Here is a 24,404-nt window from a genome sequence, read left to right as displayed (position 1 = left end):
GAGACCAAATGTAACTGGTCAGTGCCTTTATCTCAGTGATACACATAATAACAGCTATTAAGTGACCCCTAATTCTTCTCCCCAAGTTAAACAACCCCAAATCCACAAACCTTTCCTTAAAGGGCTTATTGCTCATCCTGTTAAACATATTGTTAATAAGCTTTTCTGCACTTTTTGGATTTTCCACAGTCTTTTTCAGCTAATTCAAACACAGTGGTGTCAAATATTAAATAGAGCTGAAGCATTGCTTCCCAGACCTTCCACATCATTCCCAGTTTAACACAGCTTGGTTATCATGCTTTCTTAAAAATAAACAACACAGTACTCCTCCAGCTTGTGTTCCACTATGACTTCCAGATCTATCTCAGCTATAATTGTGCCTTGCCAGATGATGGCCAATAATACAATCAACATAATCCAGTCAAGCAGATTGACACCAAACCATTGATGACCACTGTCATCACCTCTCAAAAAAGTATTTCCTAGTCTGGTGTAAAGAAATATCAGGTAACCAAACGATGTGTGCCATTCACAGCATGTTTAATAAAATACAAAGCATAGCACTTTCTTTTAGTCTGAAGACTCTTTCTCCTCCTGGTCTATGCCTGAAAACTAACTTCTGGGTGACTTCATATGTGATCACAGGGTAGAGCTTGGAAAAAATGAAGCAGATATTTAACATGCTTATCCCAAACACTGCCCCTTTTCAGGAAACTTGGAGGTAACTGGGGGAACTTAGCAATAAACCCCACTGAAAGTTATCCTGAGGTCTGAAAGTCACTGATCCTCTCAGCACAATGGAGTATCCACTAACAATGGCTAAAGAGCGTCTCTTCAATAAACTTAGCTTGACTACTACCACCTATCGTGACTAGCTCATCGACCACCCTTCAGGATCATTCCATGTGCAACTAGTAAGAAGGTTTCAATTCAGTAGTAGGTCTGGTATCATTAATCTTCTCCACCATCCAAGGAAGAAGATGTTATCTTATTGGTTGTTTTGGGAGGTGAAGTAAGAATTTGGGAAAGTGTGATTCTGAATATGAAGAATCTGAGTACTTAGGAAGAAATATATCTCAGCAACATCCTCAACATTCCATAGTTAACCACTTTAAGGAGCCACAGCCATTAAAGAATCTGTGCTCACCGCAAAGAGACCAATTCTCTAATGGCAACAACTCCACATCTCCCAAGTTGGGCCCCACTCAGTGTCCCCTATCATTTGTCTCATACAGATGAAACTCTAACATCTATGTTCACTTAACTCATAAGACCCAAGTTACTAGAGATGAATAATATTAGTCGTGATGTCCATAACAGAGAGTCACTGTTACACATGGCTGGATTATTCATAGACACTTCTAGTAAACATGGCACTACTGCAGTTTGGACTCTGTACCAAAACTAGAAAAACTAGTAAACAGCTTTCCAAAATCTTGTGGTGAGATTTTTCTGGCTGTGAAACATTTTTTGCATTTGGCCATGAAATAGTTTACAGTACCGATCATGAAATGCATCAGTAGCCTTTCACCTGGTCATGTGAAATTCTCTTTCCTTAGTCCTGAAGCTTAGAAAATGTCCTATTACCACCACCACCACCCCCCCCCAACTAAGCAGTGCAATACTCTGATTTCTAAATTAGGGATCAACAAACTATGTCTTGTGGGCCAAATCTGGCCAACTGCTTATTTTTGTAAATAAAGTTTTATTGGAACACAGCCACACCCATTCCTATACATATCCTCTACAGCTGTTTTCATGCTTCACCCAGAGCTGAGTAGTTATGACAGATGTTTGCCTTACAAAGCCTTAAATATTTACTATCTGGTGTGTTACAGGAGAAATTTGCTGATCCCCATTATAAATGATAAGGCAAAAAAATCACTTATTCAGAATAACCTCCTCTCCAACCCAACAAAAGTAAACAAAACCAGAAAACAACCATGACCCCAGCGAGTAGTGTTTGCATACTTAAAAGCCAGCCTAACTCTCTTACAAAGTATACTCTGAAGTAAGATGCATATAAAACATAAAATACTATTTGATGGCACAGTAGGGTGACTGTAGTCAGTGGTAGCTTAATTGCATATTTTAAAATAATGTAAAGAGTATAATCAGATTGTTCATAACTCAAGGGATAAATGCTTAAGGGGCTGGATACCCCATTCTCTATGAGTGCTTATGTTCACATTGCATGCCTGTATTGAAACATCTCATGTACCCCATAAATATCTACATCTACTATGTATCCACAAAAAATTTTAATTTAAAAAATTTGTAAAAATCTATATAAAAAATACTTAAAAGGTTAATTTAAATTAAAATTCTGGAAGGATTTTTTTAATGAAAGGAAGTTCTGAAACTGCTGATTTAGGGATATAATAAAACTTAAATATGGTTCTAGTTACATGGAGTGATTTGGGTTTCTTAGAAAAGAAGGGTAAAAGGAATGTGATGTAATAGACAACTGGTCATCAATAAGAATAAACTGAATTTTTTTAAAAATCTCTAAACTGTACAACTCTACCCAGAGTTCTAAAGAGAAGGTCTTCCAGGTACATGCAGACGAAAAGGAAATGGATAGGGGAATGTTTTCTGGTGGAGCCATATCCTGAATCACCCCTAACATGTGCTGAATAATGACCTAGCTCCATCCAGAGACCAACCCAGGGACCCATTCCCACCACATAACAATCCTAAGTCAAGATACTGCTAGAGGCATCCATAGATTAAGGCAAAGATCCACTGTTATGAGAATCTGGACAAGGCATTCCAACCTCAACTTCCACCTTACCCAGACTGGCAGCCCTTGGGAAAAGCTGCCCCAAAGCCATCTAAGTGTGCCCAGTAGGCACATGGTCATGTTCAGTTAGGGCACTCAAAGCTGATCTTCAGTTTTCATTTTTCATTTATCACCAACACTGAAAAATGGGGAGATCTCATCAAAATGTTTGAATTGTGACCTCCCTTGAAAAACCTGAAGATCTGGGAACCCTGGGCCCACTTCCTGCAGGCTGCATCCCCTGAGCTGAGTCACAGTGCTTCCTGGTTTAAGACACTCCCTACCACTCCTGTTGTCTCCTTGTGACCTGAGACTGAGCCTCAAGGGCTGTTCCACATCTCTCTGGCATTGTCATTTATGTCACACCTGCCCTGCTTCGTTCACCAAAGATACCTGCTCTGTCGGCATCAGATTTTCAACCCCAGAGCTAACCATCTATGGTAACTACATGTTTCCAAGTGGATGAGAAACATGATTTCTTTCTCTCTTTTTCATTCTCTGGCCCATGTGTGTACTTTTGCCCTCCCTCTTGGTCAGTGACCATCTATAGACAGAAAGCACATCCTTCTTGGTCTACAACCCATTATCAGACACGTGAGAAAGTCAGTCCCTGTCCTCATGGCCCACTATTATGGACATTTGATCATCCTGGATCTCCTCTATCCTTAGTTATTTACATTGATAGTACACCTTCATGCCAGACCTCTCATCCCTGTGAGCAGCCCAAAGATAGTATCTGCAAAGAAAGCCCAAGTCATGAGGAAAGACACACTCTAGGTAGAAAGCACTGGCCCATCAGAATCAAGGTCCTCTTTTCTAGGGAGTAAATTAGAGGGTGCAATCGCTTCCCATGGAAGAAGATATTTTATTCCTTAGGTGACTTCTGAAGTGAACCTAATGTCTCAAATTTTGAGTCACTATAGGAAGTGGGTGATGTGTAATAAATATGTGAAACTTCATTTTACTGTGTTCATCAAAAGATACATGGATAAGCTAAATGTGGTTTACACATGCAATGAAATACTATTTAGCCTTCAAAAGTAAGGAAGTTTGACACATCTACGTAAATGATCCTTGAAGATATTACACTAAATGAAATAAGTCCGTGACAAAAGGACAAATGCTGTATGATTCCATTTACACAAGGTACTTAGAGGAGTCAAATTCAGAGGGACAGAAAGCAGAATGGTGGTTGCCAGGAGCTGGGGAGGGAATGGGGAGAACGTGTTTAAATGGTACGGAGTTTCAGTTGGAGCAGATGAAAAAATCCTAGAGATGGATGGTGATGATGGTTGCACAACAATGTAAATGTACTTAATGACACAGAACTGCATCTTAAAAGTGGTTAGAAAGGCAAATTTTATGTAATGCATATTTCATCACAATAGAAAGGGAAAAAAAACCCTAAGGAGGGCACTATACTGGTGTGGGGCTTTCTTTTTACTGCTAGGAAAACTTACAAAGTCCATAATGCAAGGCATAATGTGATATTCAGTCTAAAGAAAGATAGAGTACACTAGCAGCAGCATTACAGTGTCATGTTCATCTCCACTTGGCCCCACTGGGGGCCAGCAATGCTCAAAGGTCAAGACCTGGCCTGACATGCTCACCTGGTTCTGTCTGACCTAGAGGACCCATCAGATAAGAGGGCCCATCTTCACGCACAAGGAAAGCCTACCCCGGGGGTTCCAGCTGACAGCTGCACCAACCGGCAGCTTGGGAGGCTACACCAACAGCACCTTTCAGGCAATGAACATTTTAACCTCCCACCTATTCTAAGCACACACTAAATCTTGCATTTTTGTGCAAAACTTCTATTCTTGGCACAGGTGTGACAGCAACCTTGGACAGGTGTACTAAGTCGGTTCACATAATCAGGATTTCAATCCATCAATTTTGGCCATGGAGAGGGTGATGATGGTGATGGTGATGGGGGAGTGGGTGACAGCAACCCTGGGCTCAGAGAACGAACGCTGGCACCAACCCTGGGCATTGTTCACTTTCCAGGCCACCATCTGTCAGCCAAGCCAGTGGCAACTGCTGTTCTAGACCGTGCTTGTAAATAAAACAACAAGGTTCAACAAATCTTGGCATGCAAGTGGGAAGAATCATCTCAGGAGTCCCTGCCACATGACGGTGTGAAAGTGAACTCACACAGGATGAGCTTGGTTGGTCAAGCAAATTTTACAGAGATGCTATAGGAGCATTGGAAACAGACTTTTATTTAACAGAAACTTACACACACTTGGTACAAACCCTACATTATGCAAACCTTTTATCACAGTTCTACACAGGTTGTCACTGTGGGAGTTGGTTGGAAAGCAGATTATTATGATAATTATTAGCATTTTGACAAGGGACATTTTCTACCAGAAAACGTCAGAGAAAAGAGCTACAAAATGATACAGACACTCTCGGTGATCCCCTCCACCAACAGGACTGGCTTTGAACGGGAAACCTGAAAGGACTGGCAGGAAGTCGGTGCCCCACCTGCCCTGCCCTTTCAGAGGCCAAAGAGATTCTCAGGCTCAGAACCATTTCAGTAACACTGTGACTCAAGGACCTCTGCTGACCAGAATACGCAGCCTTAGACTGTTCGTGTGTTATTATGACTCTGCTTACAAGGGAGGGAAACCCAAGAGCATGGCTGTGTGAAAGCCCAGTGCAGTGAGGAGCCTGCGGGTAGAACCCAGTGGCTCAGCCAGTCAGCCCTGCACCTTTGCTGGGCCGCAGACACAGCACCGAGATACATCCCATTGGCCAAAACGCCCACTTCCGCCAGCTCGGCCAGAAAGGGCCATGTTAGAACGCTCGCCTTCTTCCTTGGCTCCCACCAGCAACTGAATTTGAGGTTCTCATCCTCAGGTCGGCCTTCCTAGCCCTTGGGGACAGCTCTGGAAACTCAGGCCCCAGAAGCCAGCTCAGCAGAAGGTTCCCTTTGCTCATCTCTTCTAGGAGTTGTTAGGTGGCTGAACTAATATCATCTCAGCTGATGATTTTATTTTTGCTTTTTTTTTTTTTTTGCTGCATTATTTTATACAAAGCTCTCTGTGTTCGAATCTATTGAACTTGGGATATATTCCATCACTAGATGGAATTCCTTTCTGAGCTAGATCTCATCAGACATGATAACTAGGAGGCAGGCTGATTCTGACATTCAGATAAAAGGGGCTTGCCTGGGGTGAGGGGGCAGTGAAGGTGGGGGAAACTGCTGATTTGTGGCTAAGTTATTTCAGTCAAGTCTTAACACACAATCATTTAACATCACCAACACTTTCAATAGACTTTTGAAGGAGGAAAAAAAAAAACTGATCACTCCTCACTTACCACATCCAACACGCAGAAATAAAAATACCTAAAGCACATACATGAATGGCTTTTTAAAAAGCCTGAGAGAGCAGAGTTGATCTTTATTTTCTTATTGAAAATGTGGGGCATTTTTCTTTAGAGTTAATATGCAGTCTTTTATTTTACATTAAGTACTCTTATGATTTCATGTCTTCACAAAATTGCGCTTAACTTTTGAAGTAGGAGGTACTTTAAACAAAAATACTGTGCAATGTCAGCACTTTGCTCCTTTTAAATATTGAAATAAATAAAATAGTTAACTCTTTTTTTCATCAGTTTGTTTGTGTTCAGTTATTTCTACTGTAGAGCAATTCCAGGCGGACCTGGGTACTTTCTCACAGACAATCAAAGAAAATATAATGAAGATTTAAAAAGAAAAAAAAATCTTCTTATTGCACAAACTGAGGCCATTCCCGAGGCTTCTGTGGGCTGAGCTGAGTTGCGCTGCAGGATCTTCCACTCCTGTGCTGGCTCCTGTGTTTTCTGAAACACACGCACAGGACAGGGCTGGGCAAGGGAAGAGGAAGAAGAGGAGGAGGAAGAGGAGGTGCCAATCATCCTGGCTTCTTTTCACCTTCTTCGGAAATGGCTTGCTTGAAGGATGCTGGAGTCCCCAGGTCATAATGTTGACTGCAGAGGGAAAGGCAATGAAAGATAAAACAAAAAACAACAGCATGGAACAACTACTTAAAAAAGAAAGATTAAAATTAAGGGGTGACAGAAATGAAATGAATTTTAAAAAAAAGAAGAAGAAAGAAAGAAAACCACCAACTAATTGCCAAGTTAATGAGGCTAGGCCAGGTGCAGCAAAAATCAAGGTAGTGTGTCCAGCGCCTTGAACTTCAGCAGCACGAGATCAGCCAGGAATAGGGCAGGTCAGTTGCTACTGGGCCAGAGGCAGAGAGAACACAGCTGGATTGTCAATTCCCAGGTGGTGTAGCAGGCAGAACTGGGTGTTAGCCAAAAAAAAAAAAAAAAAAATTCCCCTCCACTTGGAAACCGAACAAACTGAATCTTTTCACAGGTAAAACACCCCAGAAAGGACCTTTATGATGTCGTCTCTCTCCCTGTCATCCAAGTAGAAATGAGTAGTTCTATGGTATAGAACCAAATCAGCCACAGAAAACCCCATCAGATGCTCCATTTGGCCTAAGCCCAAAAGGACACTGCTTCCTTCACAAGCACACACACTCAGCCCCAACCCTGCCCCAAGTGATTCAAGTGTGTCAGAATTACTCGGAGAGACACCCCAACCAAGAGACCAGTTCCAGTCCTCCACTAGCACAGTGATCCCTTTGTCAGCCTTAGAACCTGGTGGTGGTTCACACCAGATGGGCCGTTTTGCCTGGATAGCCACGCATAGCTTTTGCTTCTAGCTGAAATGAAATCTGCCATTTTGGTCTTTGGAACGGAGTAGTTGACACAAAGGAGTAAGCAATGAAACCAAGTACTATCACATTTCACCCCGGAAGCAGTTTCTGAAGGCAAAGATGGGTGTCCCAACAGTGCCTAGATCACGTTAAGCTGAGCGATGAGGGAGGGAGGAGAGGGAGAATGGGCCTAAATGGAAAATGGCCAAGCCAGCAGGGAAAAAAGCTCAAAAGCAAATAAGCAGCTCAGCCTCTTCCAAGTTGAAAGGCCCCTCCCCTGCCCCGTCTCTCCTGGTACCCAAGGCATCACTCAATGGTCAGGTGCACAGGCCTGGATTAGATGCTCTTCCAAAGCTGAGACTCCATCCATCCAACTTTCCTCCTTGACCAAGTCCTCCCTCCACACCTGCTCCTGTTCCTTGACTCTACCCTATCCCACCCCACTGTCTCCCTTTCTGATCCGCTTTGCTGGTGCACCCTACCCCCACTTCCCTCATGCTGTTTGCTGACACCACCTGCCTCTAGCTCCTTCCTTTGAGTGATCAAACCCAGGTGACCTTTCCTGGGACCTCCCACAGAATGCCTGCCGATTGTTCTCTCCGTGGGCATCTGTCATCATTTCACTCCCTGCCAGGAGTCTTTCTGTCCCTCTCCCAGTGCCCCGACCCCTCTGGTCAGATGTTACCTGCCACTCTGTAGTGAGTCTGTCTTATAAGCTTACCCCACACTCTTTCAGTTTCCTCAAATTTCCACCCCTGACCTCCCAACACACACACGCATGTATTTTTCCTTTGCCCCACTAAAGCCACCTAGAAAATTGTGGGTGAGTCCCAACTTGGCACTCCTAACTTCCATTTTCTCTTTTGTTTCCTCTGGTTAGGTCAACTGCAGGCTATAAAAATGAAACAATGTGCAGCTGTGTTCTTAGTCTCCTGCTCTCAATCCCCTGCAAGAAGGCATAGTTTTCTACCCCTCCACACATTGTCAACCCCTCCCCACCCCTGTCCTGACATCCCCCTTTTCTCTCCTTTACCCCTCACCACCACCTCACCACCTCCCACCTGCCCCCTCTGACTTAACCACTGGATGCTGTGTCCAGAGACTTCTCCAATCTTTCTGTCAACAATATTTATTAAGCATCCTCTATGTATAGAGTGAGATTTGGTAAGTCTTCCACTAATTAGTTCAGAAACTGCTCAGTTCTCAGTTTATTTCAACAAATAATTATGGCACATTGGTGTCAGGCACTGTCTGGAGGACATGAGTGATACCACCTTTGCCCTCAAGGAACACGCCATCTGTTTGAGATGGACTACAAGCAAACATGGTGTGTTGTGATAAGCACAGGAGCAGCAGGAACAAAATGCTATGGAATGGTACTTAGGCGGGTTTTCGAATGGTGATTTTTGCCATTTTACATGGGTTAGGTTGTGATTCCCAGCTTTGCTTTTTGTTCGAATATTATCTCCATTGTCTCTGACAATAGACATTCTTGCCTACTGATTCAACAGCAACGGTTGATCTGGAGCTCTTTGTTGATCTAGATGGCTTCCTCCAAGAAAATCTTCTTGTCCACTGAGATCCATGGCAAAAATAATCACATACTACCCCATGATAGCTCTTACATGATTTTAACTATTCTAGTCTGATCCACTAGGTCACAAAATAAATCCAATGGCCAATGAATTCATTGCCCCATGTTTAATTTTATCCTATCCTTCACAGTGCTGAGCAGTCACATGCATACTGTTATTACTCAGTCCCTAGTTGCCAAATGAACCAAGGTATATCTGAATGAAAATGTTATCATCCAAGGTCTGTAAACAGACTAGCCTGAAATCTCAGCTGAAAGGCCAAATGTCTGAGTCCCCAGTAACGGTGTAAATCAATCACATACCTCCCGATGTAATGCACTGAGAAGGATACAACATCATTTCTACGGTATTCTAACCAAAATGCACAACTTCAGTTTAGTCATTAGAAAAACAGCATCCAAGCCTGAACTGAATGGCTTTTGCTATGAAATGACTAACCAGTATCGAGGTTGTGAAAAACAAGATTGTAGTACTAACTATTCCAGATTAAAGGACTTGTAAGAGGACGTGGCAACCTGTGAGCCCAGACTGGATCCTGGACCAGAAAAAGGACACTAGTGAGACAACTGGCAGAAGTTGAATAAGGTCTGTAGGTTATAGCATTGCATCGACGTGAATTTCCTGATTGTGATCATTGTACTGTGGTTATTTGAAGAATCTGGGTGAAGGACATATGGGAATTCTTGGTGTAATCTTTGTAAGTTTTTTGTAAGTATAAATTATTTCAGAAGAAAATTTTTTAAAAAGCCATAGTTATTGGTTGAGTTCCAGTGGTGAGATACTTTGAAAACCTAATTGCCAATGTTTTTTATCTAATAATTCAGTTCTGACAGGAATCTTCCATCATTCTCATTTATTTTGTAAACCAATCATGCAGAATGGCTTTTCCTATATTACTATTTTGAATAGGTGATCAGAAATCACTTTTATTAAACACCACAATATTATATAATTCAATGTTTTTGTGTTAGAAGCAATTGGGTTTGTGACCAGGGCCCAAAATGTTCACTCCCTGCCACCATTACCCCCGCTACCACTGGCACCACAAATACAGTGACCATTTAGGAAGCTCAACTTTAGTTCTCCCAGAAAGTTCATGAGGACTTAGACATTGCTACTTCTCAGAAAGATTCTAATGTGTCATAGTTTCATTTGGGGTTTCTGTTGTTTTGGTTTTTTCTTTTACAGAATCAAATGCCTCCTTTTCATCCAATAAATTCTTGAATAAAAGACCTACATGCATCTTACTGACTTCACTCAAGAAATCTTCCAAAGATGATCTTTGGGGAAGACAGTACAGACTGAGGAAAGATTATTAGAAGATCCATACATCATTTACTGAGCCTGGAACTTTAGACAAGTCATCAAACAGGATCAAAACCCAGTTTCCTCATCAGTAAAACGGGAATAAATAACATCTACCCTACCTCATAGAGTTAAGCATCATCATGAAATAATATGAGCTACATATTCTAATAGGGAAAGAAATGTCCATTTTCTCTCTCAGAAACTGAGGCAGAGACCCCTGTCAACAAATTCACACAGGGAGCTGAGCCCAGAGCCCAGAACTTGTCATCTCCACTCTAGGCTTCCACACACCAGATCAAAGACAGCTCACTCAGAAAATACACAACACAAGTCACTTCTCCTCCAAAGGCTGAGCAAAATTCCCAGAGGAAAAATTCCTAACGGATGAGTCTGCTCCAATTTTAAGTACACGTTCAAGATCATATTCATCAGATGTAACAGGAGGTATACGGGGATAAAATTAATTAATTTTATTCCACCATGAAGTGAGAACCCCCAAACACCCTTTAGTTCTCTGACTGAGTAATGATCTTGTGTTCCCTCCAGTGCTGTATAAAGCAGTATCAGTCTGTAGCCCATTAGGTGCAGAGAGAGATGCAGAGTAAGCAGGAACCCTTAAAGGGATGCTATTGATGTGAACATCACATATTTTTTATTAAATTCTTCTCTCTAAAATACCAGTAGCAAATTGGATTACTGTCTTTATAGTACCTCTAAAAAATTAAATGCATATTTCTAATTCCCAGGGTTATAGTGATTACAGTGTCTGATCTTTACATAGCCTCTCAGTAACAGAAATAAAGGATTTGATTGTTCTAGGTAGGGAAAAAAATCAGCTAGACCATAACAATTGTCACCTTTAGGTCAACGACCCCCCTCCTCAGGGGATTAAAATGTTGTAACAAATTAGAAAGTTCTATATCTTTGGTTCCCCTCTCTTTGGCCTGGGACTCAGAAAACTCAGGGTGGTACTTTACTGAGCTGAGGGCAAAGGAAGCTGGTCAGATCATTTTCATCTTGATGACTCTAATTTCTTTTGTATTTTGAATTTTGAGTAGTGATACTTATTTAACAAAAGCAACAACAGAAAGGTGTGTTGACTGTTCACACAGCTCCTACAATTCTTAAGGTCACAAAAAAGGTGATCTCTTTGTACATTGTCTAGAAATGATGATTAAGAAGGTAAGTTATCTACAACATTCCGCAGAGAATCTGAATCAGAATTCTCTTTTACAGGATCTAATTGCTTACTCTTCAGTTGTCGAAATTTCTTTTAATGACGTTACCTTTTAAAAGCTATATTCATTACAAAAACTCTTTTCTTCAGTTGGAATTGAGAAACAGCAAAGTATGTATACATGCATGCATGTATATTCCCTAATTATACACTATGCCAGGCGCAATGCAGGCAATGATAGAGTATAGGCTCTACAATCAGGTTGCCAGGGATCAAAACCTGGCTCCTTCCTAGCTGTACATTTCTTAACCTTATTACTAACCTCAGTTTCTGCAAACTGGGGATTAATATAAACACCTATCTCATGGGAGTAGTAATGAGGATTAAGTGACATATTCCAAGGAAAGCGCCCAGAACAATGCCTCACACAAAAATGTAGACGACTGCTATCTAGAGAAAGGGAGATAAAGATATCACATCCACCACTAAAGTGGTTGGAAACCCAGGACAGCCAGCTTCCTCCTCCGACATCTTCTCTCTCGGAGCTTCCTTCCTTTGCCTTAAAACATTTCCCTCCAAAGCAATGCCCATCCCAGTCCCTCAAACTTAACTCACTTAACCTCTCTGGGTCAACTTTTCTCAACTGAAAAGTGAAAGATTTGAACTTGATCATCTTAAAAGTCCCTTCCAGTTTTTAAGGGTATAAATCTTGAGTCTGTTCAAAGACACTATAAGCAAGGTGAGACCAGATGCTCTGGCAATGCTAAGAAACCTTACTATGCTTCTATTACTCCAAGGGAGAAAAGTGAGGATATCTATCTACTACCTTCAAGAAGAGAAACTGAAGATCAAAGATCAAGCTATACTATTAAATATAAAATAGACAAGCAATACCCATTCTCAAATAAACATTCTCCTGAGAGTTTGCCTTGTTAGTTCTAAATGGTTAGTTTCTCTGTTAGACTCCAAGCTAGACTGTGAAATTAGGCAGCCTTTATAATTTGCTTTAAATATGTGGATTAAAAAAAAAACACCTTAAGTGTAAAGGCAAATTGTCATTGAGAATTCTGGGACTATGAGCAACTAGACAGAATGCAAATGAGAGTGTAGACTGGTTGAACATATGTTTATTAACATAGAAGCTCATATTTTATCAATGAAAGCAAGTTGTAATCCCATGAATCCAATATCTGAGTCAAAGGTACAGAGTAAAGAGGTGGAAAATGACAGCAAGTGTACATTGTATCCCCTTAGCAGAAACCTACCGGAACAAACTCTATCGGCTGACGTGTGAGCATGCAGAATATGACAACCTTGGAGGTTTATGCCCTATTTCCTAGGAACAGGCCACATATAGATTAGACAGAACAGCCCAAAAGTGGGTGGGATTGTTACTTTCATTCCCTCAAAACTGAGAATAAATGCCCAGGTGATCACATACACACCTCAAGCATGAGAAAAGTGGAAGCCCTTTCTGTCTCAGGCTACCAGGAAAGCACAAAGGCTTCATTTCTGGGTTTCTTGGCTTGTCCTTATGTTTCAGGTTGGTTTGTTATTTTAAGGAGTGGTCTAATTCATGAAGATCTGCAGGGGCTGGACTGTCAAAGCAGGTCTTCCCAGAGACACTGATAAGCAGTCTGTTAACCAGGCAGCTACTTGGGTCTTCCAACCCATGTCAAATGGTTCTGCCTGCATTTCCAGAACCATGCACTCCTGGAGGCCGGAGGCCAGAGACCCTGGCCAACCTTAAAAGGAGTGCAGAATCTTCCAAACAGCCAAGTTGAGTTTTGTGCCTAATCAGGGATCTTCTTTAATTTAGACTCATCCTCTTGGTTTTGAAATTGGTACCCAGAGTAAGAAATACCACCTAGACATGCAGTGCCCTGTGGCTACACCTCCTTATTCCTACCCAAATCCAGCAGCCAACTCCAATCTCAGTTCCCTGGACTCCACTTCCAGCTTTAGCCAAGGGAGGCAGAGTTAGCCAAGTACTTCCCCAGCCATTTTCTCTTGTAGTTGAAGCCAGAAGCCTGCCATTCTCCACACCAAGCCCCTCCCATAGTCCAAGCAAGACTCAGATCCCATACCTATGCCGGGGCCCACGAGTTCACATGCACACACAGGCCACAGAGGGCCAGAGGGAGACACTCCAGCAGCCACTCTTACACTAAGAAGGGGGTCTAAACCCAGGAAAACAAAAAAGCAAGCTGGGGGAAAAAGGAAAAAGAAAAAGAAAACTAAAAAATAGATATGATGGTTTTGCCCACATTGCAAGACAGGTTAGCCAAGACATACCTTTTGACTAGGACCTCGCAGCCGGTCATTCTTGGGACTATCAGTGAGGTGGGTGGCCTTCTCCATCGCCCCAGGGGCCTTGAGCAGTATTGCTTTGGTTTATTTCAGGAAGTGCTATTGGAAACATAAAACAAAGTGCCTGGCGGGCACTATAAAAAAAATAGAAGAAATACGGTAGCCTTGATCATCCAATGGGTATTGATACGTTTCTTAACAGGGGCAAGGGGAGGGGAAACACACGATGACGTCTCCTTTTATCTTCCAGAAGCACGGCCTCGGCCTCAGGTGGTGGAGTCACTGCTGAGCCCATGACGTTCTGCTTATATTCCATCCCTGCATTTGGAAGTCGTTCTTTGCCAGGAGGAAAGTGAGGAAAAACCAGCAATAACAAAACAGCAGCTCTACTGACGGAGGAGGAGGAGCCCAGGAGGCGGCTGGTCAGGGCCCAGGTGTGGAGGGAGGCCAGGCATAGGCACCCCGACTTCTCTGGAACTACTGACATTTTCTCGCAAGCAGAGAGGAAGATGGAAAGGTCAGGGAGGAGAATGAGGGAGGGGTCTGCCACGGGGAGCCGCAAACTCCTTGGGGCACAGAAAGTGCAACCATCTCCCATTGAGGAAATTCTCCCCACCGGGTGGCTTGCCTCTAAACAGGATATTGCTTCGATTTCTTTGATTTCCCTTCTCTCTCTCTCTCAAAAAAAAGTCTGATTCTAATAATAGCTAGAATATATAAATAATAATGTTTTAATGTTATTGGCTCTTTGTTTCCAACCCAAAGTTCCTCTTCTCTTCTTTTTGCCAATAAGTATGAAAATTGAGGACATCAACTCTGCTCCTGTCAAAAAGACCCCCTCCCCTCAGAAAAGAGACAATCCGTCTAACTTCCTATTTCTATGGAAAATAAATAGAGCATCACGATGCCATCTCTCGGAAGAACGCTCATTCTGCTGTTTTGTTTTGTTTCAGTAGTTTGTGCTTCTGTTGTACATACCCAAAACAGAGGGGTGGGGGGAGGGATGGAGGGACACATGGGAAGTGAGGGGGAAAAAAGCAAGGATAGAGGGAAAAATCTAAAGTTGCCTTTCATTAAAAAAAATAGATCAGAACCAGCACAATGACCAAAGTCAGAGGGGGATGGCTAATTGCCCAGAGAGTCTGTTCCGGGGGTTTAGCAACTGCCCTTTTTATCTGCTGTGGGCGAACCCCGGCCACTGCGGCGTCCTCGACAGGAGCGAGGCTCTTCCAAATCGTCCTCATCAAAGCCGTGGAAAGTTGACGTGTCACTTTCTGACGTGGAACCGAATAAGTCCTCCGTGGTACGTGCTGCGGCCGCTGCCTCCTTCTCCTTCCTGCCTTCTCCTCCCAAATGAGCTGACATGTATGATGAATATATCAGCACATGGGTTAAGCAACAGACAGCATTATTAATATTCTCATTACATTATTACAATGCTATTCTTAATAGCAAGATATTAAACCATTTGCACACCAAAGGGATTAACCCGGTGCATCACCTGGTGAAGGGGATTTGGGACAAAGCAAACATTTCCAGGGAAGAGGCTTCCCCCACTCCCCGAAAAGGCATCATCTCTACCATAGTACATATGTCCACAGCTTCCGACAGCAAAAGATTCAACCATGATCTTTCTTCTACTGTACATACACACAGGCGCTTGCACGCTCACTCAACCCCGCCCCAGACAATGGTTTTCCTTGGTGGTTTTTAAGCCTGGTTGGGATTTCTTTGGTGTTTTCTGTTGGTGTTTCTTTGAACAATGTTTGTCCTTCACTTTGACAGTCAGCTCTACAAAGGTATTACTGTCAGATAACCCATTCAAGGTGGTTAAGCCTCCATCTATTTCATTTTTATTTTTACCCACTTCTAATCCCATTCTTTCAGAACCCTTTCAATTCTCCCCTTATGCCATGTTGTTCATTTGCACTCAAAGCAAAAGGAAGTTGGAAAGTCTGATAAGTGGTAGGTGATAAAAGAGTCTGTTTTCTTTAACCACAGGAGGAAATTTCTGTGATCTGCATCCACATACATGTGCACGCGTGCACACCACACATACACACACACATACACACACACACACTCCAGCCACCAGCCATGCCCAGGTATTGGTTACTCCAGAAAGTTCAGTTGTCAAATCTCACTCAGGGCACTACAAAGGTGAGAAATAGTAGCAGAAAAGCCCTAATAAATCAGAGCATCCTGAAATCTGTAAAACTCAGGTTTAAACTTTTTCACATTCTAAATGAGCCCCAGGACTGCTCTTGTATAAGGGAATGATACATCCCTCATGGTGCCAATTTCAGGAACCTCACTTTCTCCCAGGAAACAGCAGTGGTAGGGTAGATGGGAGGGGAAGGAAGCTCTTCCAAGCTCCATACTCTTCTCTGGAAGGACCGTAGGGAGGCTCCAGAGAAGTATTTGCCCACCTGCCTTAACAAGCACATCTCATCTCATGGGCCAATGACACCTGTTTCTTCCCATGGTATCAACTATTTCAGGAACACCAAAGTCAGACCTTGACTAAATGATCTACCAAAACCAATCCTTGGTAAATGCAATGAGAATACCTAGGCTGGTAGAAAATGGCTCCCTGAACCACATAGCAGACAGAACCTTGGGGGGAAAGCTGAGGGAAGGTTGTGGAAAGAGGCTTTGCATAGAAAAAAACAACTTCCCACTCCTGACATCCCATGGCTTAGATTCTAGCACCCCATCTTTTGTAAGAAAGGAAGGGGAGAAATTATAGCAGTTTGTAACGAGAATTCTGAAGCTGCCCCCTCTAACCCAGCCAAACCTACAGCAGTCCATAACGTGTTGCTTAGACCATCACGCCAAGTGACCTTGCTTCTGGAAGTAGAGATTTCATCTGATTGCTTGCTTTTAAAAAACACTGCATTGAATTTCATCTGTTTTTTTTTTTTAAGTATCTTAAAAAAACACAGTCCGCTATCACAAGGGCCCTGTCTTCTATGCTAGCATCCATAGAGTAAAAAATTCAATGTTAGGTACCATGTTTGGAAAGTAAATGAATTGACAGAATTGCACAAATGGACCACCCTTGAGAGTCACACGTTGAGGGTTGTGTGCAGCAGAAACCACAGTCCTTTTAAAATTACTGATTTGCCACTCAAGCCAGCCTTAAGCCCTAAACAGCCCTACCATCAAAATATAAAAGGGCTAAAGCTAAGGTTTGCAGACAGAGCAAGGAAAGAGCTGAGCTGCTACAGTCAACCATGATGGGGTCATCTCAGTTCTTCTCTGGGGACTGGGAGTGAAAAAGACACTGGATAGAAAGGTAGAAAGGAGAAATGACTCCTTATTGCTGGAACCAAGCATCCAACCAAACTGTTTCACCTACTCATATCAGGGGTTGATGAGACTAAAAATGGGGTTGAAATTCCCTCCTCCCTGCCTCGCACTGTGGTCTAGTGCTGACACAATACAATATGAAAAATAAGTAGTACCAACCAACCATGGCCAGCCAAAAATAATGGTTTGGTTAGAACTAAAAAAAAAAAAACAACCATTTGAACATAACCTGAAGACGTGAATTCATTTTAAGAATGAAGGAACAAGACCAAAAGTCTCTTTCTGTTCTTTTAGCCTTTGGATAGGTTAAAATATAAACATATACACCAAATCAACTGCAGATTACCCTAGGAATGCCTGTCCTTTTGCCTCATTGATCTATTGGGGTCTCTTCTGTTCTGTTTTAGAAAATGAGATGAGTGGCCAATGGAGGTGCTGTTTATGCAGCTAGCCAGGAGCCCAGGGATCTCTGACTCCCACAATTCAAGATGTGGTTGCTCTCCGAATACTCATGTTTCCACACCACACCACACTCTTCGGGTTTGCCCTAGGCACTTCCACAGAACAAACACATCTTTCTGTTACATGTGCATCATCCACTACGAGAAAGCACGTTGCCTTCTCTCCAGGTTTTTCCACTCTACCTCGCTGTGGTCCGTAAAAACACGCACAAAGAAATACGCAGCTCATGGAAAGGCTAGACACAAACCCAAAACTTCTCTTTGCCCTTTCCCCTGGATCCTAGGGCATAACTTTTTCTTCTTGAGACCCAAAGAAGAAAAATACCAGAATGAGCTGAAAACCCCTCTCCACTAGAAAGCTTCGCCACCATCGCTTCCCTCTCCAGTCTCCAGCACCACAAGATGGAAGAGGAATGCAAGAGGAGCATTCCTGGTCTACGGGCACCCCGTGTGGGAAGGGGCCACACTCACCAGAGCGTCCACAGTCTGCGCAGGACACCAGCTCTTCAGGCCGCCCACTCTTCTTATTCATGTTGGAGCCTCCCAAGCAGAAGTCACAGTAGTTATTGGGAATGACTGTTCCATCCGGTCCTTTCTGGGCTGTGGGAACATTTAAAACATTCCAATTTCAGGCTTACATGAGTTTCAACTGCCCCTTCTTCTCCTCCTACAGTGTGGTAGAATCTGCTCCAGAAGGAATCTGAGGTTTTATTATAACCAAGTTGGCAAATTGGGCCACTCTTTCTTTTGGATCCTTTCAGGTTTAATGGTACTAATAATATCTTGCAAGTCACCCAGAGTTTAATTTTTAGAGTATTCCCCAGCTCTGTGTTGTTGCAGAAATCACCCTGCTCCTCTGATTGCATCCTTAGATGATCAAACCATCCAGAAGGGGTACTGGTCAAGCGAACTACTCTCAGCCCTAAACAATCAGCCCTGTGGGCCCAGGCCCCAGGCATCAGATGGAAACCACACACCGTGGTGTGAAGACAGGGAGAGGAAAGAGCCAGTGCCTGGACCTTGCCATTGGGAACAGTGCTCTTGTTTAGGAGATATTCTTCCTGTCCCTGAAATGGAAAACAAAGAAGCGCTGATGGGAGGTCATTTCCGGGAAGAACACCAAAGATGCTCTTGAGGACTTGGTCAAACATCTTGGTGGGGTATCAATCTCCCTGAAGGGGAGTCTCATCTCCCTGAAGTCCAGACCCATTGATCATGGAAAGTACCCAAGACCCCAAGTGCCCAAAATCAGAACTAGACCCAGGTTTCTAGGCACTTGGCTCAGCCTCATGCCAGAGATGGATTAAATGGTGAGTTATTGAGCATGTCTTTAGGCTTAAGACCGTCACAAGTAACTGAACACACTAACTTCAAAACCCACTCCTGCTGGAGATCCTTAAACAAAGGCAAAGAGAAATCTTGGGACACGACTTTGAAAACAAAGCCTGTGAGGAGAATAGCACCTGTCCTCATGCACCAAAATCATTCCATTTCCAGTGGCTGCTTGAGAAGCCTTGAACAGATTATTTGCATGGAGAGAAATGCCTCCCTTTTTCTGTTTCTCCCTCCCTATTGCGGGCATTTCTTTGTCATATTCACACTCCCTGTTTGTGACTAAGAAGAAAAGTCTTTCTGTTTATGGGATCACCCCTAACCGTCCAAGTATCTTCCTCCTCACCAGACCCAGTGTCTGCTGCTGCCTTTCATTATTCACTGGCTAACGTTAATCAGGGTCCCATAGGGTACAAATCTGAAAAAGGAAGCAGAGATGTGAGCAGAAATACCATCCAGACGGTAAGTGATAAACGGATTCACCCACTTTAATGTGATTCCCTCTGGCCTCCACTTCCTCCATGCCTCTGCTTTGCCTCCAGGAATAGAAAACTTACCTGGGGAAGGCAGAAGACAAAAGCTAGAGGAATTTCATTATAGAGGGTTAATCCATTTATCAGTTGCTATTTGGATTGTTTAATTGGTTTCTAAGTCATTGATTTGCATCTTCAGGGAAGCAGACAATTCTCTACAAGAAGTGTTAGCTGTTTGGGGGAGACAGAGGAGCTGGCCACATTCTGGGGTCTGTTGAGTGTAGGCTTGTCTTCATCAGTCCCTGGATCTCAAACACATCTGCATGGCATACAGAATGCTTTTGCAAATAATCTCCAAAAAGCAGTACATCCGCAAAAGTTTTACTCTACCTATAAAATTTTCATTGCCCAAATCCAGAAGTACCAGAGTTCCCTTCTCCCTTCTCCCTCAATTGCCATCTTTGTCATTTTTAGAACTCTCCTAAGAAAATCCAAGCATCTCTATGAAGCAAATAAACTCAGGGTTTCCTCAACAAGATATGGATGGAAAACTATCAAATGATGAACAGAAAGAAGAGATAGGGTATACTAAATTTAGGGGCTGAGGGTAAACCAAAGTTAAGTGTCACGATTGATATGAGCTAGATATAAAATGTGGAGATGCCAGTCGTTACTTAGGTAGCTTCCTGCCTGGAAGGCAATCAGAGAATCCCATATATATCATTCATAAAAACTTACAGGGGGCCTAGTCTCCTCAGCTGTCTCTCTCCTATACTCTTAGGGACTTACTATAATTTGCAATTTCCTCCCCATTCACAAGATCTTTAAGCAACTAAAGAATCTGATTTTCTCCAACACACTGTATCCCTCATGATGTATGAGGATGAGGAAGTAAAATATAGAGTATAAAAGCTTGCAGATTAATTCTTGATATGGTTTGGCTGTGTCCCCACCCAAATCTCATCTTGAATTGCAGCTCCCATAATCCCCACATGTCATGGGAGAGACCCAGTAGGATATAATTGAATCATGGGGGCAGGTTTTTCCCTAGCTGCTCTTGTGATAGTGAATAAGTCTCATGGGATCTGATGGTTTTATAAGGGGCAGTTCCCCTGCACATGCGCTCTTGCCTGCTGCCATGTAAGACGTGCCTTTGCTCCTCCTTTGCCTTCTGCCATGATTGTGAGGCCTCCCCAGCCAGGTGGAACTGTGAGTCCATTAAACCTCTTTCTCTTTATAAATTACCCAATCTTGGGTGTTTCTTCCTAGCAATATGAAAATAGTGGAACTGTGAGTCCATTAAACCTCTTTGTCTTTGTAAATTACCCAATCTCAGGTGTTTCTTCCTAGCAGTATGAAAATGGACTAATACAATTCTACACAGCAGTCACTACCAACAGACCATTGGTAGAACACCCTATTGAATCAGGAACTCTAATACTACAAGAAATAAAAAATTAGAAATGATCTAGTAGAGCTAAGCAGGCAGTGATGGAAGAATTGAGCCTTTGTAAAACGACCAAAGGAAAAGAATTGAATTAATCTGAAAAAGGGAAGCTTCTGAGGAGATGGAGTCAGAGCAGCATCCTGTTGGCCATACAGAGTTCCTGTCCAAGGGGTGAGGGAGGTTCTAAAATCCCATGTATAGGTCCTGGTATGTGCAGGAGTGACATGCCAGGCCAGCTGGGGTGCAGAGGTACATTTTTAGTCTGGCAATGGCCCAGTATAGAAAGTGATCATGCACAGCTCTGTTTTATTTTCAGAGAAATCATTTTTGCTTCAGTTTCTACTCTTTTCTTACAATAGTGAGCTCAAAGCATCCTTCCATTGTGGTCAGATGGTGTGGAACAGACTAATTGCTTATGCACCTGATTTTCTTATACTTCTTGGTACTTGGGATTAGTTTCAGAGCAAGGGTTCTCCCATGGAGCTCTCCCAAACTTCAGCTAAAACATATCAGTCATGCCCTGGGGAGGGCACTGTTGATATCACCATATGACCCTTGTTTATATTGAGTCTGTGTGCCTCCTCTCCCCGTTTTACATTATCATCTCTCCATATTAAATAGATCTACTCCTTCAGGCTGGAGACCAGGTCTAACTCATTGTTGGAACCCCTACAATCTGTGGGATGAGTGACTTAGAGAGGGATGGCAGGGATGTTAGTGGGTGGCACAGTGATGCCCTGGGAGCACTGGATATCATTCACTGCCCCTGGTTTATTTCCCTACAGAGGAGAGCTGGTCCATGTGTGCATGAATTGGTCTGCCACCTGGTCTCACGGCCAGCTCCCAGAGTACACAGAAGTCGGTAGCCAACGGCCCTGCGTCACTGGAAGAATAACACTGTTCCCCTCCTGTGGGAGGTGAGACATCATTCTGCGCCAAACACACAAGAACAGAGAAGACAATGATTCATTGTCTCTTGAGAAGAGGATACCAGGTCATGCCTATCCACTCAGCCTCCCTTTTGTTCAACCACGTATTGAGAAGAAAAGGAAGCAGACATTTATCACACCACAAAACTGTGGCAAATCTTTTGCTGGATGCTTTATATATGTTATTTCATCGATTCGTGCAAAAACTTTGTGAAGTAGGGATTTTTTTGACAGATGCAGTAACTGAAATCCAAAGAGATTAAAGCACTGGCTCCAAGCCTCGGGTGGGCTCTTCGAAAGCAGGATTCACCCCCAGTTTGTCTGTGTCCCCAGAGATTGTGCCTCTAATCACACTTCTCTGCCTCCTGGGAAGTCCAGAGGTAAACACTTTCCAGCCATACCTTGCATATAAAATATTTCATAAATCTCTTTAGAGTCAACCTGATTCACCCAATACGATATTTACGAAACCCAAAGCGATAAAAATTATTGAGACCAGCCTGATAAAAGTGGAAATTCCATTTGAACTTAATGTCCCTACTACAGTAATCCATCCTGGGTGATCCTGTTTATTGTCATCTACTCTATGAAAACACTTCTCTGGAGAATTCCAGAGGCTCATGAAGGAATTTTTTTAAGTAAAGCTCACATCATGGCTAGGTTGGCCTATGGCCTGACCCAGCCATGAGCAATTTCCTGGTACCGTATATGAGATCATTATAAAAAGGATTTTACTATAAATAGGAAGCTCGCCCAGACCTTGCAAGTGGGATTTAAATAGAGATTTTGCTTCTGCTTATGGGAAATTGAGTCCTGCTTTATAGAATAAGATGACGGGGAGGGCAAAGACCCAACTGGCATCCCTATGGCAGCATCTGCGATGATGGATGTGGTTTTCTGTTGATTAATGTTCATGGGCTGAGATCATATATGAGATACAAGTAAGTTGCTGAGAAAATAAAGTGAGCCTTAAGAGTTTAGAAATCTACCTGAGGGAGATAACTCTAAAAAGCACAAAGGAAAAAAAAATGGAAATCAGGAACAAAGTTCAAGAAGAAAGTAGAAAAAAAATAACAGAAGGCAGGGAAGAGCATTCAGATAAATCAAAGCAAGGAAAAGGAAAAGTGAAGCTTGACACAGTCCCACGACCACGCTCAGGGAAGCGAGAGCAGAGCATTCTGGAAAGGTATTAGTGCACGCTACAGGATTTTTGAGTTAAATCAGGTTTTATGTCTACTGCAAACAAGGCCCCAAATCTTCCATAAAACTACCACCCAGGCAGCGCCGCCTCTCCCCCTCCCAGTCAGATCTCCGCTGTGATGTGCCTGCCACTCACAGAAAGAATGAGTGGCAGGGACAAACCAGCCGTCGGCAACAGCCACTCGTCTGGGTTCTGCTGAGACCAGAGCTGCGTCCCAAGCATCCTAGGGAATAGGAAACAGGCCAGAAGTTCAGGCTCCTCCTTGGCATGTGCACAAAAGCATGGCCTCACATCCTGAGCAGACGCTCTGACCGCCTGCCAGGGCCTGGTGTGCACAAATGCGCGGCCACGCTCGGTGCCCACCACCCACCACCCAGCCCCAGCCCCAGCCCCAGCCCCAGCTGAGCAGCTCCATTTCTGGAGCCGGCTAGCCTGGGAGGTTGGGGTGCACAGCCCTTGGGGAATTCGGGGGCAGTAAGCAGAGCCCTCTGGGAGGAGATGCGCCTCTCCTCGCCCCTCTCGTTTGTTCCCCCCCGCCACCCTCCACAGGCTGACAGTTCCCGTGTCCCTCTACAGGTCTGACATGTTTCCATGGCAACCGGAATCCTGGGCTCCGGCAGCCTCTGCTCTTGCCACCTGTTATGACTTCATCTCTCAAGTGTAAAGCATGCTAGCCCCGTGCCACTTGGCTGTGCAGAGCGCATCTTCAGAGGACGACGGAGGGAAGAAAAGGGGAGAGGAAAGGAGGGAAAGCGGAGAGGCAGCCCAGGCCGGCCAGGCGGGACGTGCTGGCTAGGCCAGTCCAGGGGAGGAAGCCTGGGGGCCGGAGATGGAAGGGTGGGGAGCAAGGGTGGACCCCGACGTGCCTTCCCTGCAGAATCAGGAGTAGGCCTCAGCTGGAGGCCATTGCCACGGCCTGCTACCTCTGCCCAGCCTTTAATGAGGGCTGCGGGAGGAGGGGGAGGCGGGCTGGGGAGGGAAGGAGGCTGCGAGGAGCTCCGGCAGGCCCAGCGTGGAGCAGAGCAAGGAGAGGGTTAAAAGTGGTGTGATAGAGACTGTGGGGAAGGCTGGACCAGAGGGCAAAGGGAGCATCAAAGCCGGGATAAATGGCCTTAATTCTCATGCTCCCGCTCGCCGGTCGTGTTTACTCATATAAATTATCCCCCAGGCCTGACACCTTTTTTCACTGCTTCCCTAGAACTGATGAAAAAATAAATCCCACAGATCCCAGGAATAAAAAGTGTGGGGCTTTCATTCAGGCTGGTTCTCCCTGGCCACCTAATAGCAACTCAGGTCCCGCCCCAGGGCTCCAGGAGGAAGACAAAGGAAGCCTTCCTCCCAAATGTGGAGGGGCAGGGG

The 24,404-nt window shown here is 43.8% G+C and overlaps 1 protein-coding gene across 3 annotated transcripts in view; it reads right to left on the bottom strand.

The window, feature by feature from the left end:
- Nucleotides 1-24,404, bottom strand: part of DPF3 (double PHD fingers 3) — a 281,914-nt gene that overhangs the window by 41,065 nt on the left and 216,445 nt on the right. For 2 of the 3 annotated variants that reach the window (XM_032179261.2, XM_032179258.2), the window contains exon 8: nucleotides 18,135-18,263. In XM_032179261.2, the coding sequence (XP_032035152.1) occupies nucleotides 18,135-18,263 (129 nt within the window). Of the gene's footprint in view, nucleotides 1-3,291; nucleotides 6,761-13,875; nucleotides 15,249-18,134; nucleotides 18,264-24,404 lie in introns of those variants that run through there. The other variant, XR_009210195.1, reaches the window with a different exon arrangement.

The sequence above is a fragment of the Hylobates moloch genome, unplaced genomic scaffold, assembly GCF_009828535.3.
Source record: "Hylobates moloch isolate HMO894 unplaced genomic scaffold, HMol_V3 SCAFFOLD_16, whole genome shotgun sequence".
Taxonomy (NCBI): Eukaryota; Metazoa; Chordata; class Mammalia; order Primates; family Hylobatidae; genus Hylobates; species Hylobates moloch.
This window is presented reverse-complemented; position numbering and strand designations above follow the sequence as displayed.